The following is an 18,848-nucleotide window of genomic DNA, read 5'->3' as shown; positions in this document are numbered from 1 at the left end:
CAGCAGTAGGGGCCCATGATTGCGGTATAATCTACATGTATTGCGCTAAATAAGATGCAAATTTGACAAAAACGCAAGACAAAACAATCACTGTGCTAGCAAATCACATGCATGAGGCTGACTGCTGAGACAAAGATGTGTGGAATCCACTCAAAGTGTGCAGTCTAGCAGTTCCTCAGTGATCTGGAACTTTTAAAAATTTTAACTTATAATAAATGTGTGTGAATACTAATGGTAATACATGACAAAAATGATCTTTATAGAAACCAAAGAAACGCTAAGCACACAATGATAAAGACATTGACGCCACAGTCCAGTTTCACTGTTGCAGATGATGGTGGTGTAGTTGTGAAATGAAATCCCCTGCGAACAGCCTTCTGAAATATTTGTAAATCTTTATCCTTCTATGATGCCGACGTATGTGGAGATTAGTGGAAGTTGGAAGATGCTTCCAGACAAAGATGTTTTCCAACTCAGACAAAATTACATGAATAAGCAGGGACAGGACATGAACATAAATGGAGAGAAAATAGTAATCGATGGGTGTAATTGTTATTCCTGATGCACAATGAAGCATTGAAACAAAACAACATCATCAATTGCAATCCCTTTGGCTTCGTATGACTTGCTTTTAAGCCTAACGCCCTCATCTTTCACTCAGCAGCCCTCATAACAATCAGTGAAGGTGCCCAAAGAGACACTACTCCTGGGGATGCTGGGATTTGCAGTCCATTTAAGCAGTAGTGCTACAGCATCATCCAAGGTTTTCCACAACAGATCATAAAACTCAAAGTAACTTCAATAAAATTATTGATGACAATCCAGCGAATAGGCAGAAATGTGAATCGTAAACCTGTGTATCACAAGGGCCGACATGTATATCTATATGGATTTTGCACTTTAACCCATTGTCTGCCTGCCTTACCATACACTACACAAACTTGTTGGTAAGTTTGTATGATTAAAAAGTACCACTGAATCGGCCCTCACCTCTGGCACCATGTACAAGGCTGATTCCTCCATTTCATCTGAATGCTGCCCACCATAGCCCTGAACTGGCTTAAGGGGGCTGGTAATGAGAGATTGAGGAGCATGCACTGGTACAGTTTGCTGCCGCACCCACCACACAACGAAACAGCTCAAGATCCTGGTTGGCAACCCCCAAGGTAGACATGAGGTCCAGTCCCAGCCCCTGGAAATGACCCTCTATCTGCCACAGCCAGGTGTTATGAGGGCGACCCCTTGGCCTGGTCCAGCCACTCGAGTCCCCAACAATGAGGATCTTACGAGCTGGATCACCCTCGGGGAAACGCACCACGTGGCCATAGTGCCGTAACTGACGCTCCCTCACAATGATGGTAATGTGCCTCATTTGGGACTCATGAGCAACCGCTAATTCGACACAAAGTGAAACCAACGGTACCCAAGGATACTCCAAAGAGACACAGTGCTGAAGGAGTCCAGTCTTCGTCTCAGGTCACTGGATAGCGTCCATGTCTCGCTATCATATAGCAAAACAGGAAGCACTAGAACTGTAAAGACTTGGACCTTCGTCCTTTCACATAGATATCGAGAGCGCCACACACCCTTTTCCAACGACCTCATGACCCCCATGCTCTCTCAATAAAGTCAGTAATGAGAGGATGGAAAGAAATACACTTGTCTTTAGATCAATTATTTGATGAACTTTATTGAATACTTTACAAAACAAACGCGTACTGTATAATCTATGATACAAAAAATATCCAGAAGCTCCTTTAAAAAAAATGTGGAGCTAAAAATGTATCCTCTTCCAGAACTTTGCCTATTGATACATACCTGTAAAAAAATACAGATAGGGCTCCCCATCGCTCTTTATCAGTATCATTCTCATATTCACCTCCGTAAGAAACTGCACTTGACTTAACAGGACATTCAGTGTCAAGGATGGTCACCAAGAATACACCTTAACAGCTTTAGCCTTTAGGGTGGGCAAAGCGTAAAGGAACAAGGCTTTGGATGTATCGATTCAAGTCACACTTGGCACCAAATGTAACAGATTAGTTCAATAATACAGAACGTTATCTAAAAGTACAACATTGCAGTAAATTGACAGATGCACTCTTACTATTAAGCCACCAATCAACCAAAGAATAAGTGGTGACACTGCAGCAAAGCAATGTGGAGGAGCTGGGGGATTTAGCCTCAAGTCTTTTTGATTCATTTTCTTTCATCGAAAGTGCATGAAGAACAGTGAAAACTGCTTATTGTTCAAAACTAGAAGCAAGGATTGCTGCACACATGATTAAAGTCTGAATCTGGAAACACAGAAATGTCTCAATTGGATGGTTCAGTGCTTCACTTGGCTGTCACCCAGAAGAGGTCACAGCATTATCATCATCATCATCATAATCCGTTTGCAGAGTCTTAAAGTCTGTTGAACTAGAACTGCTGAATGATGAGCTTTTTCTTGCTGTCATGGATGTATTTATTCATTTTGAAGACATCGCTGTCATAAAAGGCAGACAAGTTATGTATGTTGATCTGTCGGGCCTGAAATTAGAAAGACAAGTAGGAGGTTAAAACAAACAAAAAAAAACAAAAAAACAAACTCATGCCTGCTATTGGTTTTAAAACGTTAAATGTGACAGGATGCTGCAAAGGAGGCCACTGTGAATACTAATCTCTTCATCACCGTCTACTAAAAGTGCAGCCAGATCAGAAGCCTACTGTCCCACTAAGATTTGCTAGCTTACGGCCATCCGAATGCCAGTTGAGATCTGCATCAGCCACACAATCTTCGGGAAGGCATATTTTCCACTCCTGTTTCTTTCAAGCAAAGATCAGTGTCTTTTCCCTTCACTGAGCTAGCATCACCTGCTGGGATCTTAATTTCTAATCCCTTAGAGTGCAGAAAGCCTCACAAATAGAAAAGTCTCAATCTATGCAGTAGGGGGCTGAGCAAGGAACATGTAGAAAAAAAAAAAAAATGGTGGGGCATGGAAAATAAAATAAGCCACATGGAAAAACAAAAGGGTACTGTAAGGGAGAAAGTGCTTGAAACTGCCTGCCTGTTTAACTAGGACACCCAGACATTTGCCGCAGTACACTTAGATTTGAAAGCGACATCATTCAGTATATATACCATTTAACTTTGTATTTTGTTCTCCGATAAGAGTTTACATACAAGATGCCGAATTTATTTCCTAAAACCTTTAATGAGTATCTATTTTGGGACCTTTGAATTGTACCTAATGGCGATACCATTACATACCACCATGGTGTTACTGTGCTAGACAGAGGTTGGGAGCACACGCTGATTACAGGCCATTGACGCACCCACCACACGGCAGACCACCTGAATCTGTACAGTATGCCGATTGGTGTACCTAAAATGCTCCCTAGTGACATGTCTTGCTCAACTGGAAGAATCCTAACTCTCATATTTTTAAGTCTGATGTTATATACTATTTGAAACTGGAAAAAATGAAATTCGCACTTAGAGGATCTGTACAAAACTTTTTGAAAACCTGGCAGGATCTAATCAATAACATTTTAGAATAAGCATTTAAAATCAGGGTCTTTTTCCATTTTTTACTCTATTCATCTTTATTAATTTATCTACTTATTTATTTTTACTAGCTTAAATTTTTACTCTGCAGGCCTAGCTCTTTTTCAGGGGTAGGGGTTGATTTGTTTCAAATTTTTGTAAAACTTGACTTATTTGTATGGAATGTTATTTGATTTTAATAAAAAAATCAATAAAATAAATACCGTATATATTCTCGTTTAAGCTCTCTTGCGGATAAGTCGGGGCTTGAGTTGACCATATAATTTCCAGCATTTTAAAATGTCGGTCTTATAAGGCGAATGTGGTAAACTCACACTATTGGTTCAATGAGATTATGACATGCTAACGCCCACCTGAGAGAGTAACCACAGAGCACGCAGCTTTTTTTTTTTCCCCTATGTATTGTGCCTACGTGACCACACAGTAATACCTGAACTATTCCGAAGTGATGTTTGCATTGATTTGTGTTTTTTGTATTTCACACCCTCATGCACCTTTATCGTAAGAGCATCCCTTAACTACGATGGCGCGTTCAATCAGTAGAAAGTATGTAGCTGGTTTTAAATTAAAAGTCGTTGAAGTAGAGAAAGAAATTCGTAACTGCGTTGCTGCCATAAAATTCGATGTGTTCGAGAAACTGGTGTGACATTGGAGAAGGCAAGAAGATGTAAATAAATAAATAAAAATTAAGTGTCGTATTTTTGAACGGGCGTATAAGTCGGGGTCCAATTTTATCATCGAATTTTCAGGTTTCAAGACACGACTTATACAGTTATACAGATTTCTTCAGTCTGCCATGTTACATTAAACAAGAGCACATTGGGGCTCCACCAGTTGGTGTAAATAGGACGTTCATTTTGTAGTTCATTTATAATCATGGCTCCGTGCTTACTCTTACTACGAAATATTTTCCATAACAGTTTGGTATCTTAAACCCTGGGGGTGGGGGTTCTTCAAATTTCACCATGTCCTGCAGGTTGGGCTGAACGTGTGGCATTTCTGTCTGTTCACTCCAAACTACCACAGCCCCCCAGTTATAGAAGGAAAAGGGCAACAAAGATTCAAATTCAAATTATAAACCAGACTGGGTACGCCCTTTAATATCAAAACACTTTTTAAAAATGATCATAATTATATTTCTAGATGGTAGCAAGATACTAGCGACAGCAATGCACATTCTTATTATGGATGTGCTTATGTCAAGAAGATTGTACTATATTTAATGAAACCTCTTTTCAAACTGAGACATGGGATAAATCTGGTGACTTTTAGGATGTTAAAACAGAGTTAAAAACTTTGATTAGCTAGTTGTTCTAAGAGAACAAAACGGAGAAACTGTAAGGGGGAGAAAAGGTGCTTGAAACTGCCTGCCCGTTTAACTAAAACATCCCAACATTTGCACAGGTCAGGTCAGGTTGGGGAGCACGCACTGGTACAGTTTGTTGCAACAACCACAACATGACGGAACAACTCGGGATCCCGGTTTGCATCCCCCCAGACACGCGGTCCAGTCCCACCCTCTGGAAATGGCCCTCTATCTGCCACAGCCAGGTGTTACGTGGGCATCCCCTTAGCCTGGTCCAGCCACTCGGGTCCCTGACAATGAAGATCCTGCGAGCCTTTATCACCTTCTGGGAATCGCGCCACATGGCTGTACAGTAATCCCTCGCTATATCACGCTTTGACTTTCGCGGTTTCGCTCTATCGCGGATTTTATAAGAAAGCATAACTAAATACATAACGAGGATTTTTCGCTGGGTTCTGCGGACAATGTGTCTTTTTACTTCCTGTACATGCTTCCTCAGTTGGTTTGCCTAGTTGATTTCATACAAGGGACGCTATTGGCGGATGACTGAGAAGCTAACCAATCAGAGCACGCAGTTAAGTTCCTGCTTGCTGAGTGCAGTGTTAACCAGGAAGTCTCGTCTCGCTCATTCAGCATCAACGTGTTTCGCTGTGTAAAGAGTTGTGTTCTTTTGTGTTTATCTTTGTGCATAGTCAAGCCCTTCATTATGGCTCCAAAACGATCTGCTACTGCTTCAGGGGCCGTGCCCAAGCGCAAACAGAAGATGTTAACGATTGCCGAAAAGGTAAACGTTTTGGATTTGTTGAAGGCTACGATTCTTTTTATTTAAAAAGTAGGAAAGGAATATAAGATCTACGGCCGCAGTGTCCTTTTAACCAGGGTGCAAAACAAGTTGTAAGTGGATGTAATAAAGCAGTAGTCTGGATGGAATCTGCTTTAGGGATTTGGATTGAAGACTGCCAGAAGAAGAACAACGGCAGTGCTACTCAGTCGCCTGAAGTGGCTCCTTTAAGGGCTGTAACGCTCTCCTTTGTTGTGCAGTAAAATAAAACTCAGTTATCGGACAAGTCATCGTGTCATTGTTGGTGAGTAACCATAATTAATTTTCTACTTACAGTACTTAGTACATGTACGTACGTTTAGTGTCACTGTACACACACATTTACTGTATACTATTTTTGTTGCATTGTATGTATTTATTGCTGGTGGCCTGTCTATCATAATGGCTGTAACATGTGATATCGGAGACACTCAATATCTTTAAAATAATATTTAGGTTTTACTGTATATAAACAGTGTGTTTATATACATAATTTCAATGAATCTTACCTAATATCTAAGAGAATACAAAGGGATTATGCTGTATAACTCTGTGGGGAATATTTATAAACAGCGTGGGAGAGTTTATAAGGGCTTAAAATATATAAAAATAACCATAGAAACATATGGTTTCTACTTCGCGGATTTTCACCTATCGCGGGGGGGTCTGGAACGCAACCCCCGCGATCGAGGAGGGATTACTGTAGTGTCTTAACCAATGCTCCCTCACAATGCAGGTAATGCGCCTCATTTCGGGACTCCATGACCAACACAAAGTTAAACCAGCGGTACCCAAAGATTCTCTGAAGAGACACAGTACCAAAGGAGTCCAGTGTTCATCTCAGGTCACTGGATAGCATCCATTTCTCACACAATTTGCACCAGTACATTTAAATTAGAAAATGAGGGTACATCTACAACAATTAACATACAAGAAGGCTTTTAAAGATTACATATTTGGGAACCTTTAAATGATATTTAATGGCTGAGGGGAGTTGGTGGTGAATCCGTATTCTGTCTGGTGTAACTGAAAGGCTTCCGTTGTTAATATATGTAAATAAACCTAGCAGGTTAAAGAAAGCTGTTCTGTTAGACTTCTGCCATGTTGCATTGAATAAAGCATGTGGGGCTCCACCAGTTGGTGTAAATAAAAGAGGTCTATTTTGGAGCTCATTTATAACACATTCATTCTCAACCTCCATAACATTACGTTTTTTCTCAAAAAACACAACATGTAAAAAGCGTTGCATTCTTTGGCCTGAAAAAATGACATTTTTATTAAATCTCATCTTTGTACTGTAAAAAGTGCAAATTACTAAAAGTACTATGCATAGAAAGTATAATGGTGCAAATAATTATCGTAATAATAAAACCATTGGTTTGATAAGTCTGTTAGCAATAATTCTGGATATGCGTCTCTTCATATCTCATCAAGTGTGAAAAAAACCGTATGTACCCGATAGTAATGACAATGGAATTTGAAAGTAATGTTTTACACGTTATTTTCTATACTGTGCATGCTCTGGAATCAATCTTAGACAATTTTGCATTACAGCACTTCTCCAAAGCACAAATCTGGCTGTGGTTAAGAAGCTTAGGATACATCTATCTATTTTAAAAAAAAAAAAAATAAATCTTGCGACGAGATGAGACTTTTTTCCTGCGACGAGACGTGATCTTTTGAAGAGAGACAGAGAGACACTTTCACATCCCTCGAGATGGTCAAGTCACATCATACTTACAACCTTTGGAAGCAAGTCCCGTGATACACATGCAGAGCAGGTTAGAGATAATGGAAGTAGGAAAATTCGAAAGTCTCAAAAAAAGGAGAGTAAAGATCACATTAGCGCAAACAAACAGAAAATATTACTCGGTGAAATAACGGAACAGCAAAAAAAAAATCGACTAGTGTTTGAGGATGTCTGGGTGAAGAAAATACACAAGGCAGTGAGACAAATGGACAGCTGTTGTATAGGCTTTTAAATGTTCAAAGCGCTACACGAAAGGCAGATCACGTAGCACGGCAACAGTAGCAAGCCAGCAGCTGATCGAGCAAAGAGGAGGTAAAAAAAAAAAAAACAACTGTTATTTGTTTCCCATTTTATCACCGTTTAAGAGGGGTTTCAGATGGGCGGCCGCGTCTCCTTGGGGTGTGTTGAGCTTCCTTTTCACAACGGCGCACAGCGCTGGCCGGAGGGAAAGGGGTTGGCAAGCAAAGTGAGCAGGGAGCGAAGCTCCATAGTAAATTTAAAAATGGAGTTAAGCATTAGAGTAACACTTCAAAATCCCAGCCTTAGGATGCACCGCAAACTACAGCTCTTTGGGTTTATGTGAAAGTGGCCTATTAAACAAAAAGTACGAGGGGCATTCAATTATAAACAGGAACTTTCATGCACTGTTCTTATAAAGAGTGAAAGGTATACATGACTCCTTGGACAAACGTGCATATCTGAATCTGTTGTTAGTAGTGCTAGCCGCTCTTTCCCCACTTCCTGTCAGTTATAATCAACATTTTGGAGCAGGAGGTACACAGTAGTGTTGCGTAGCGAATTATTTTAAAATTTTTGACAAAAGAAGGAGTCATTCCATGTCAGATTTATTTGAAACTTAAAAATTAGTTTGGGGATGAGTGTCTCTCTAGGTCTAGAGTGTACGATTGGTGCAAATCGTTCAGAGAGGGACTATCATGTCTTCGGCCCACTTAAGGAATTTTTAGAAGGAAAGAAATGAGGAGGTCATTGATGCTGTGCAAGAATGGGACAACATGCGCTCAAAAGACTTCTACTCTTCTGGGATTAAGAAGCTTCCTGAGCGTTGGAACAAGTGGATTGCAGTGGCAGGAGACTACATAGAAAACCAATGTGCAAGTCGTTTAATTGTATTCAATAAATAAAATGTAGCTCATAAATTCCTGTTTATATTTGAATGCCCCTCTCAAATTAGGTTTATATGCATAGCACCCAATGATGAGGCAAGACTCAAGAGCAAACCCTGTGCATACCTTGTCAGCCAAGTCTTTCTCTGGTACCTCAATGGTGTCTTGTTGTGCCCCATAGCGGTTCCTTTGGTACATCACTTGTTCTGCTACCAGCTGCTTCAAGATGAAAAGTAGCAGTTCATTGTTGTCTCTTCTGAATGCCAAGTAACGGGCAAAGGTCTACAAGGAAAGCAAAGAGGAGCTGAGACATGACAGCTAGGAATGCTGAAGAACAGTTATGTATGTAGATTTGGCAGGATGAAGTTTATCCCACAACAAAACAAAAATTGGAGAAATCTTTTATCCTCTTCCACTGAAAGTGAAAGGTACTATCCAGCTCTGGTCCTTTTTATTTCAGCATACATCTGGTTTAAACTCTTGAACAAGTGAGCTGCAGCTTTGACTTCTAATATTTGTGAAATCAGGTTAGTAGGAAACCGTGTCATGATTTTGCACAACAAAATGATTTAATACAAGAATAAATATAAGCCATTGTGGTATCTTTCATAACTTGGTCGAAGACTTCAAATCAGGAGTCACATTTTTAAAAAAGTCATTGAATGGACCTGTAAGTTCAGGGACCACCGACATTAACTAGGCTTCTATTGATTAGGCAGTGTATTTCTGCCATCTAGTGGACTAAATCCATTATTACAACAGTTTCCCATTTCAATGTTTGCAGGTTTAGATCAGGGGTCCTCAATCCCAGTCCTGGAGGGCCGCAGTGGCTGCAGGTTTTTGTTTTAACCCGGTTGCTTAATTAGAAAACAATTCTTGCCAATAATTTAATTTCTTGGTTTGTTAGTGCTTTAATTCTGCTATGTCAGGTCATTCTCATATCATAGATTTTCTTCCCCTTTCTAAGGATATCATTCAAATGATTTGAAGGGTAAAATGGAGGAGTAATTCTCAGTCCTTCACTTTTTTCTCTTCACTTTCCTTCCAAGCATTTAATTAAACCCAATATTGCGTGATAAACACACACAGGTGTAAATGGAAATAAGCTAAATGGAGAAATGCTGGTCTCTTTCTCATTTGCATCTTATTGCTAATTAGGAGCAATTAAAAACTGAGAATACAGCTGCTTAAGAATAAAATAAGCAATAAGGGTTCAAAATCTTAACAAGCGAGACAACTAAAGTGAAGCAGAAGTGTTACTTAAGCAATAAGTGCTTCTTATTAAGTAACTGGGTTGGAGCAAAAACCTGCACCACTGCGGCCCTCCAGGACCGTGATTGAGCACCCCTGGTATAGATGGACCCACCAATGTTGCTTGCCTGCATGCTTTACCTTGCGCATGGTCCTCATGACACTGAATTTCTGTGTATCTATGAAACTCTCCAGCATGACACGAATAGCCATGTTGACATCATCCTCGACAACATAGTCACGCAAATGCATACGGGCATGAGCCTCCGCCATGCGGATCATGGACTCGATGTGGCGCACTGTAATGGGAATGCTTCCAGTTGCCTAGGAAGAAAAAATATATATATATTGAATTTAGTAATAAAAAAAAAAAAAAAAAATAAGTTAGTAGCAATGAAGTGACTTTCTAAACACCAAAGTTTTAGAAAGTAAAGCAAATTACAGGGTTGGGGAAAAATCCTGTGGTAGAAACGCAGAGGAGAGAGGGGTTAGGAGCAAGAGCTGATAAAGCACATTGACGCACCCACCACATGACAAACCAACTCAGGATCCCTGATTAGGACACGAATGCAGCCATGTAACGGGTGACACCTCAGCACCACACAAGTTCAGAGGGAATGAACCAGTGGGAGGTTTTTTTTTTTTTATGGTGGCTGGAGCGCCATTTCTGCAGGGCTGGATGCACATTAACGTCATACCCAGGACAGAGCAATTGCAGGTTAAGGGTCTTGCTCAAGGGCCTAACGAAGTAGTCACTTTTGGCGTTTATGGGATTTGAACTGGCAACCTTCCGATTACCAGTGCAAATCCAGAGCCACCACTCTGCCCATGCAGAAACACAGAATAGAAGTTGAGAATACATTCCTGCAAGACAGGTGCCAAAATAAAAATGTAAAAAAAAAAAAAAATGTAGTCCGTTCTAAAATATAACATTGCTAAACCTAAGATTTATGTAACTTCAGAGTAATAATAATAACAATAATAAATACATTTTATTTATATAGCGAGTGAGTGCGGCATTTACGTGAAAGTTGGGGCACATTTAACTTTCTACTGATAACATTAAATGAGACTTGCTGTAAGGTATAAATTACACTACATTACATAAAATCAAATAAAACATAAAATAAGTTTGAAAACCAGCCTGATTGCCATCCTCAAATATCACCTCAGGCCTGGCTGTCCATTGCATACATCCAAGATTTCTACCATATGCATTTTCTTTTTGTTTTATTGATTTTCCTAACAAGCAAAATGTCCACAGATCACTAGGTGACACCATGGAAAGTTTGAGGGCTTATGACTCTTTGAGGTGGGACTCCATCATATAACCCTTCTTGGCAGGTCTCCTTAATGAGATTTTCCAGCATACAACCATCAGGAACGCTCAAGTGAAGTCAACAATTTTCTTTCTCCAGCCCTGGCCCAGGACTGAATGCCAACACGACAGGGGTGGGACACTGTGTGATGCCAAGCGATGTTTATTCCAAGTAATCCATTCAGCATGGTCTACCTTGGAAAAAAAAAAACACCTGGATTCTGTATGGTGGGTGTGTTAAAAGATTTTCTCTCTTATAATTTATTGATATGGTGGAAGATGCTTATGTCGTTGTAACCTGACTTTGGTTCAGGATACCAAGAACTTGCACTACTTTTGTCCAAAAATGGGTTATGTGGCAGATGTTTTTGCTCTGCTCTGGGTTTAGTATAATTTTGGTTCCTATCATTGGCTTTCCTTGCTATGCTAGATGTGCCACAGAAACAAATTATAAATTAAAAAAAAAAAAGGACAATGGTAGCGCAGTTTAGGGTTGCAGCATTTGGTGTAGGACATGAACAAGCACTAAAAGGGGCACCAGTTTGGAATCACCAGTTAACTTAAATGGCACATTTTTAGGATGTTGGAGGAAAACTGGAGCGCTTAGAGAAAAACCCCTGCAGACACAGGGAGAACACGCAAAGTCTGCACAGTCAACGCCTGAGCTGGGTTCTGAACCCACTTTTCCAGAGCTATGAGGCAGTAGTGCTATCCACTGCACCAACATGCTGCCCACCATGTTGAATATTAAACACTGCCCCCAAAACCCCAAATAAGCTTGTGTTGGTTGATGTAAGCACTTACCATGGATTCTTTGCGCAGGTCACTGTACATTTTGGCCACCTTGTCCTGGTCCATCTGATTGAGCTTGGGGTGCACCTTCTCTTTCGCATAGATGATGTACTTCTTGAGCAGTTCCTGGGGGATGGGGTCTACCCCATAAGTATTGGGCAGGATGACTTCTTCCAAGTTGTAATTGGCAGCCTCTTTGTTTGTGGGGTGATGTTTGACATGACTGCCCACAACAAAGCGAGCAAGCATCTCATCCTACAAGAAAAGCATTTTAAGAGGTTAATACTGCCCAAACTGTATAAAAATGATAAAATTGTAAATCTAATATTTATTTAACCTTTTATTTTTCAAATATCAGGTTTATTCTGTTGATTTGCTCATGCTAATTAAATTCAAATCACTCTGTTTTGCTGTAGACCTAACATATTGAGTGTTCATGTAGAAGGGAAATCAGAGCATAACCTCAAACTTAAAAGACACACATTTAAGAAAGAACAGCGCAGCAGCACAATGGGTAGTGCTGCTACCTCATGTATTCAATGTCATGGCTTAGAGACCCCCATGAAGCTTACAGAGTCTCACTCAGTCTGTGTGGGTTTTCTTCCCACATCCCCAAAGACTTGCTTGTTAGCATAACTGGCGGTACATTTAGGCGTCTATGTGGGCCCTGTGAAGGCCTGGCGCTCTGTCCAGGTCCGTTGTGCCCAATGGATTGGATTAAGTGGGCTTGAGAATGTAACGTTATATTAAGAACTGAAAATCAGTATGGAGAATGTTTATACATTTATCATCTCTTTCTCTCGCCGTGTATATAAATATAGTGTGACAGATGGCCGGGGCCCTTTCCTAGCTGGGACGCCGCCATAATGGGGTAGTGGACAGGGCACTACTTCCCCCGGTGTGTTAATTGGCAGGTGCACATGCAGCTCCAGGGGTCCCCCCACAGGGCATCATGGAAATTGGAGTTCTGTAACTCAGCCCTGTTGGGTGCCAAGAGGGCCACCAGAGGGAGCAGCAGATCCCTAATTTGTGGGGCTTTCACCAAACCTGGGAGTGCTTCCAGAGCACAGTAACAAGCCACCTGAAACACTCCCAGGGGCAGCATAAAAGCTTATGAGAGGAAGAGTGGAGACAGAAGAAGAAGATGCCATTGTTGTGCTTCACTGTGCTTGGTGCATGTGTACTGTGCAGCTGGAGAACGAAGGAAAGGGTTTCCCCAGTGGAAAAATAAAATGTGGGTGTTGCTGGACTTGTGACTGGTGTCTTGTCTGTGTCGAGTTTAGGGAACTGGTGCTCCCCCTGGTGGCCACAATACTTAAGTCAATCAGAAAATCTGAACTAGTTTTGAACGCTTGTATCACTCCTACGTACTAAAAATAGTCTCAACATTTTCCATGCATTTTGAAACCAATAATCAATTGAGAGTCACAAAAAAATAAGGAGGCATCTTACCTGGACGGGATCGACAGTATCTCGAACGACACACAAGATGTCGAAACGAGACACAATTGGCTCGGTTAAGTCAACGTTTTCTGAAAAGGTCAGAGAGGGGTCATAACGGCCACCTGAGGGAGACAGAGAGCGAGAAAAAAAGGAATGGGTAAAAAAACAAATAAATAGATAGATCTCTCCATCAAAAAAAAAAACAAAACAAAACACAACAGAACAGTTTTTGGGCTGTAGCCATGATGAATAACCAACCATCAGGAATTTCATACTCCACCCACTCCCTCCATCCCACCTCAAATGTTCTAAACTAAAGAGACCCCAAGGCTTGATCAAACTATTTTCCGTATTCATGTTCTAAACTTAAGCTTATTTCAAACTTGTAAAAGAGTTTAAGAGATTTTGAACATATTATGACAAGGCAGGAGCCAACTGTGAATGCGACAAGATTCCAAAGCAGGGCACACATACACATCCACCCCAGCCCACACTAATCACCAATTAATTTAACATGCACTTATTTGGAATGCTGCACTCAACTGGTACAACTGCCAGAAAAACCAGACAACCAAGGAGAAAAGGCACAAACCCCATAAAGAGAATGATCTAAACAAAAAAAGACAGAAGTCACAAAGAATGACAGCAATAGCAGGCCCTTACCAATGGGGTTAGCAGCTGCGATAACAGTACAGCGAGCTTGGAGAGACGTGACTATGCCAGCCTTGGAGATAGAAATGCTTTGCTGCTCCATTGCCTCATGGATACTAGTCCTGTCTTGGTCATTCATCTACACATGGAAAAAAATAAATCAGATGATTTCTGTGTCTTTGTACTTTTAAAAGAAAGTGCACCACCAATAAAATCTGGTAGCACGTGACATCTACAAACTAGATTTCTAATACATTTCAACCAACTGCTTGCCCAGGAATTAAAAATGGATAGAAGGGTGGATGAAAAGTGAAGACTACTGCTTAATATAGCTTTGGGAAATATGCATTAAGGAAATTCAATGATAAACAAGTTGGATATATTTAAGATTTGACTCACAGAAGCTCAGCAATGAATAGTCTACGAAGTACTTCTTTAACTTATATTTAAACTCTGTACACATAATTATGAACCTGGTTGGACAATTCCTACAGACGTGATTTTATGACAACAGATTTCCACTGCCTTAACAATAATTTCAGCCTTGGACTAAACAGGTCTACAAAAGTGTTGTTTTTTATATTTAATACTAGGGGCGCCAAGCCCCCTTGCACCTTTGGTGTCCAACCCCCAGTTTCGGCCTGGTAGGCCACCCCACTTGCGGCCAAAATCACGAAATTCTATAAATATGTAAAACAAAAATTAGTTATTATTTAACAGAGTAAAAACCATGAAATGAGAATAAAATATATTTACTCTCATACCGATTGGAGTATTGAAATTAAAAACGGTCCGTGTACTTTTTGGTATTTGAAATTTCATTTTAGAAGCAAAAACGAGAAACTGAAAATGAAAGGAATTTTTAGATTTTGATTTTTGATTAAAGAATAAAATGAGGGAAAAGGTGTTTTTTTTTTAATTCTATGGTAACAAATAGCAGTCATAAACTTAAAATTACACATACTTTTCTGGATTTATTTGTGATGCAAATAATGAAAGTGTAATAGCTCAAAAACAACAAAACAGACGCATTTATAGCTTTTGTCACCTCTTTTCCAAATGTGTGTCAGAGAGTCGACAGCCTGAGATTTGCTCAGCACAAATCTTTCTAACATTTCTCGCAGAAAACCCTCTCGCTTGTCCGTGTTCATATGACAAACGCTCAGATATAATTTTCGATGACAGGCCTTGTTTTGCCATCTCTAAACGTCATGATGATGGTCCAGTCTACACACCAGTGACCAGTGTTTGCTGCAAGTGGCGCATTACCTGACCAGGTTGTTGACCTACAAAAAAAACTTCCGGTTCAGACAAACAAAAAAATAAAGGCCATTTTCTCGTTTCTTTTATTTTTCTTTTCTGATGTGTGAAAGAACAAAAGGAAAAAAGTAACTGTTTTGTGTTTTTCATTTTTCCCTTTTAAGTTGAAAATCACATAAGTATCTCTTTTTCTTTTTTAAATATTATCTGAAACAAAATTTCAAATACCAAAAAGTACACACAATTTTAAGTTTGACTGCTATTTGTTACCATAGAATTAAAAAATACCTTATTTTCCCCCATATCATTTTTAATCAAAAATCAAAATCTGAAAATTCCTTTCATTTTTGTTTTTTCATTTTTGCTTTTGAAACAAAATTTCAAATACCAAAAAGTACACAGACCAAAAACCACGACTTTGATATTTTATTTTATAATTTAGAAATGGAATAAGAATCTGAAAATCTAACAACATCACATTAAAGTTCGATACATTCTGAAAAGAACGTAGGTTTTAAAATAAGCCCGATTTAAAGCGTGACAAAAAAAGTCACATAAAAGCATTGCACTTTTAGGCTTAGGATTTTATATATACAGTACAATATTTTATATTATATAATACACTACCGTGGCTGTTTGTCTAGGATTTCAAATCCCCTGTAGCTCGCAAACCATTTGAACTATTGACCTGAAATTTGGTACAAATATACTAAGTGACCTCTACTGTCCACTTTTGGGGTGATGATTGACCTCCAAGGTTATTCCTCTTTTTATTTTATTTTATTGTAGATTCAAATCTCAGCAGCAGCCAGCAGGGTCGGCCGTGCGGCATATGCATACGGGCGCCATTCTCATCCCTTCGCCATCACTTCCCCTACCTCTTCATATCTTAAATCATTACTGAGGCAGGTTAAAGACTTAAGTGCCAGCTTAAGTGAAAAATTAAGGAAAACGTACTAAATGCAACACAAATCAGTTTTAATGCAAAGAGATGGCAATGAAAGAAGAGAAGAAGCAGGCCACTAAGATGGAGACAAGAAGAGCTGCTCAGGGAGCAGCAAGCGCATCAACCTCTGAGCAAATGAATGCTAAACGTACAGAGAAAGAGGATGAAGAGTAACTAGGAATGATCAAGTCAAGTGTATTTACTGCATGTTATTGTTCAGTGCGCCATTACAGACAGACAGACAATGCAAATTTAAACTAAACAAGTCACCTAACCTGTCTTTCCAAAATATTGCAAAATTATGTAAAGAATATTACTTGTGTGATCAGAGTAAAAGAGAGTGTGTGTGTGTATTATATATATAATATATACAATGCGATAACTTGCAATGAGTCTTTTACAGCGCTCTGGAGGAATTTTGGCCCACTCATCTTTGCAGAATTGTTGTAATTCAGCTTTATTTGAGGGTTTTCTAGCATGAACCGCCTTTTTAAGGTCATGCCATAGCATCTCAATTGGATTCAGGTCAGGACTTTGACTAGGCCACTCCAAAGTCTTCATTTTGTTTTTCTTCAGCCATTCAGAGGTGGATTTGCTGGTGTGTTTTGGGTCATTGTCCTGTTGCAGCACCCAAGATCGCTTCAGCTTGAGTTGACGAACAGATGGCCGGACATTCTCCTTTAGGATTTTTTGGTAGACAGTAGAATTCATGGTTCCATCTATCACAGCAAGCCTTCCAGGTCCTGAAGCAGCAAAACAACCCCAGACCATCACACTACCACCATCATATTTTACTGTTGGTATGATGTTCTTTTTCTGAAATGCTGTGTTCCTTTTACGCCAGATTTAACGGGACATTTGCCTTCCAAAAAGTTCAACTTTTGTCTCATCAGTCCACAAGGTATTTTCCCAAAAGTCTTGGCAATCATTGAGATGTTTCTTAGCAAAATTGAGACGAGCCCTAATGTTCTTTTGCTTAACAGTGGTTTGCGTCTTGGAAATCTGCCATGCAGGCCGTTTTTGCCCAGTCTCTTTCTTATGGTGGAGTCGTGAACACTGACCTTAATTGAGGCAAGTGAGGCCTGCAGTTCTTTAGACGTTGTCCTGGGGTCCTTTGTGACCTCTCGGAGGAGTCGTCTCTGCGCTCTTGGGGTAATTTTGGTCGGCCGCCACTCCTGGGAAGGTTCACCACTGTTCCATGTTTTTGCCATTTATGGATAATGGCTCTCACTGTGGTTCGCTGGAGTCCCAAAGCTTTAGAAATGGCTTTATAACCTTTACCAGACTGATAGATCTCAATTACTTCTGTTCTCATTTGTTCCTGAATTTCTTTGGATCTTGGCATGATGTCTAGCTTTTGAGGTGCTTTTGGTCTACTTCTCTGTGTCAGGCAGCTCCTATTTAAGTGATTTCTTGATTGAAACAGGTGTGGCAGTAATCAGGCCTGGGGTGGCTACGGAAATTGAACTCAGGTGTGATACACCACAGTTAGGTTATTTTTAACAAGGGGCAATTACTTTTTCACACAGGGCCATGTAGGTTTGGATTTTTCTCCCTAAATAATAAAACCATCATTTAAAACTGCATTTTGTGTTTACTTGTGTTATATTTGACTAATGGTTAAATGTGTTTGATGATCAGAAACATTTTGTGTGACAAACATGCAAAAGAATAAGAAATCAGGAAGGGGCAAATAGTTTTCACACCACTGTGTGTGTGTGTGTGTATATATATTATATTATATATATATATATATATATATATATATATATATATATATATATATATATATATATATATATACATATATATACACACACACACAGTATATATAAATATAATATAATATAAATACATACAGTATTTTTTTTTAAATTTATCTATCTATTTATGTATTTATTTACTTAAAGAGCTTCTGTAAAAAAACATATTTCCTCCTGGGGACAAATAATGTTCTATCTATTTACATATACTATATATAGTTGTAATGTATCTTAGGATGTTGGTCACAAAAAAAATTGAAATAAAACAAACTTTGTTCTTAACTAACAAAAACAGAAACTGTCAATAGAAAAAGTAGCATAGATGACATACTGTATACTGCATTAATTTATCACAAATAAACGTGCACTAAGACAGAAGCTGCATGTGCTCACCCCTGGGCTGGTTCTTGTCTTGTACCCAGCACTGTAGGGACAGGCTTCGGCCACTGCATACCCCACAATAACGCTGGCTTAATTGGGTTTGAGAAATGTGTCAGTAATAACAGACTGAAAAAACTTGAAATGAAACTGTTTTCAGTCTTGGGGTAAGCTGGCAATGAAATTCACTACAACATTCTGCTCTGAAAAATGATATCAACCCTACGTGGGTTCATCTACAGTGCCTTTTAAAAAGTATTCACACAACCTTCAGGGAAGTTTTCAAATTTTATTGTCCTACAACATTAAATCCCAGCGTTTTGAAGGGAGTGTAATCAATTTAAACCACTCTGCAGAGATCTGTTTTCACCTTAACATTAAAAAAGAGTCCTTTTCCTGTTGATCAGTGTCAAATAAGCCAAATTAAATCCACTGTGATTCAATGTTTCCGAACAATAAAATAAAATCACAGGGGGTGAATACGGTTTACAGACAT

General features: G+C 39.5%; 1 protein-coding gene across 1 annotated transcript in view; it reads right to left on the bottom strand.

Annotated features, from left to right (window-relative positions):
- Positions 1–1,672: 1,672 nt before the first annotated feature.
- The window catches only part of mcm2 (minichromosome maintenance complex component 2), a 32,421-nt gene continuing 15,245 nt past the window's right edge, over positions 1,673–18,848 (bottom strand). Inside the window, exons 11-16 of the mRNA XM_039771421.1 lie at positions 14,018–14,144; positions 13,364–13,476; positions 11,924–12,166; positions 9,943–10,125; positions 8,677–8,832; positions 1,673–2,532 (exon numbers count right to left, since the gene is read on the bottom strand). Coding sequence (XP_039627355.1) covers positions 2,422–2,532; positions 8,677–8,832; positions 9,943–10,125; positions 11,924–12,166; positions 13,364–13,476; positions 14,018–14,144 — 933 coding nt within the window. The 3' untranslated portion in view covers positions 1,673–2,421. The remainder of the gene's footprint in view (positions 2,533–8,676; positions 8,833–9,942; positions 10,126–11,923; positions 12,167–13,363; positions 13,477–14,017; positions 14,145–18,848) is intronic.

The sequence above is a fragment of the Polypterus senegalus genome, chromosome 12 (genome assembly GCF_016835505.1).
Source record: "Polypterus senegalus isolate Bchr_013 chromosome 12, ASM1683550v1, whole genome shotgun sequence".
Taxonomy (NCBI): Eukaryota; Metazoa; Chordata; class Cladistia; order Polypteriformes; family Polypteridae; genus Polypterus; species Polypterus senegalus.
This window is presented reverse-complemented; position numbering and strand designations above follow the sequence as displayed.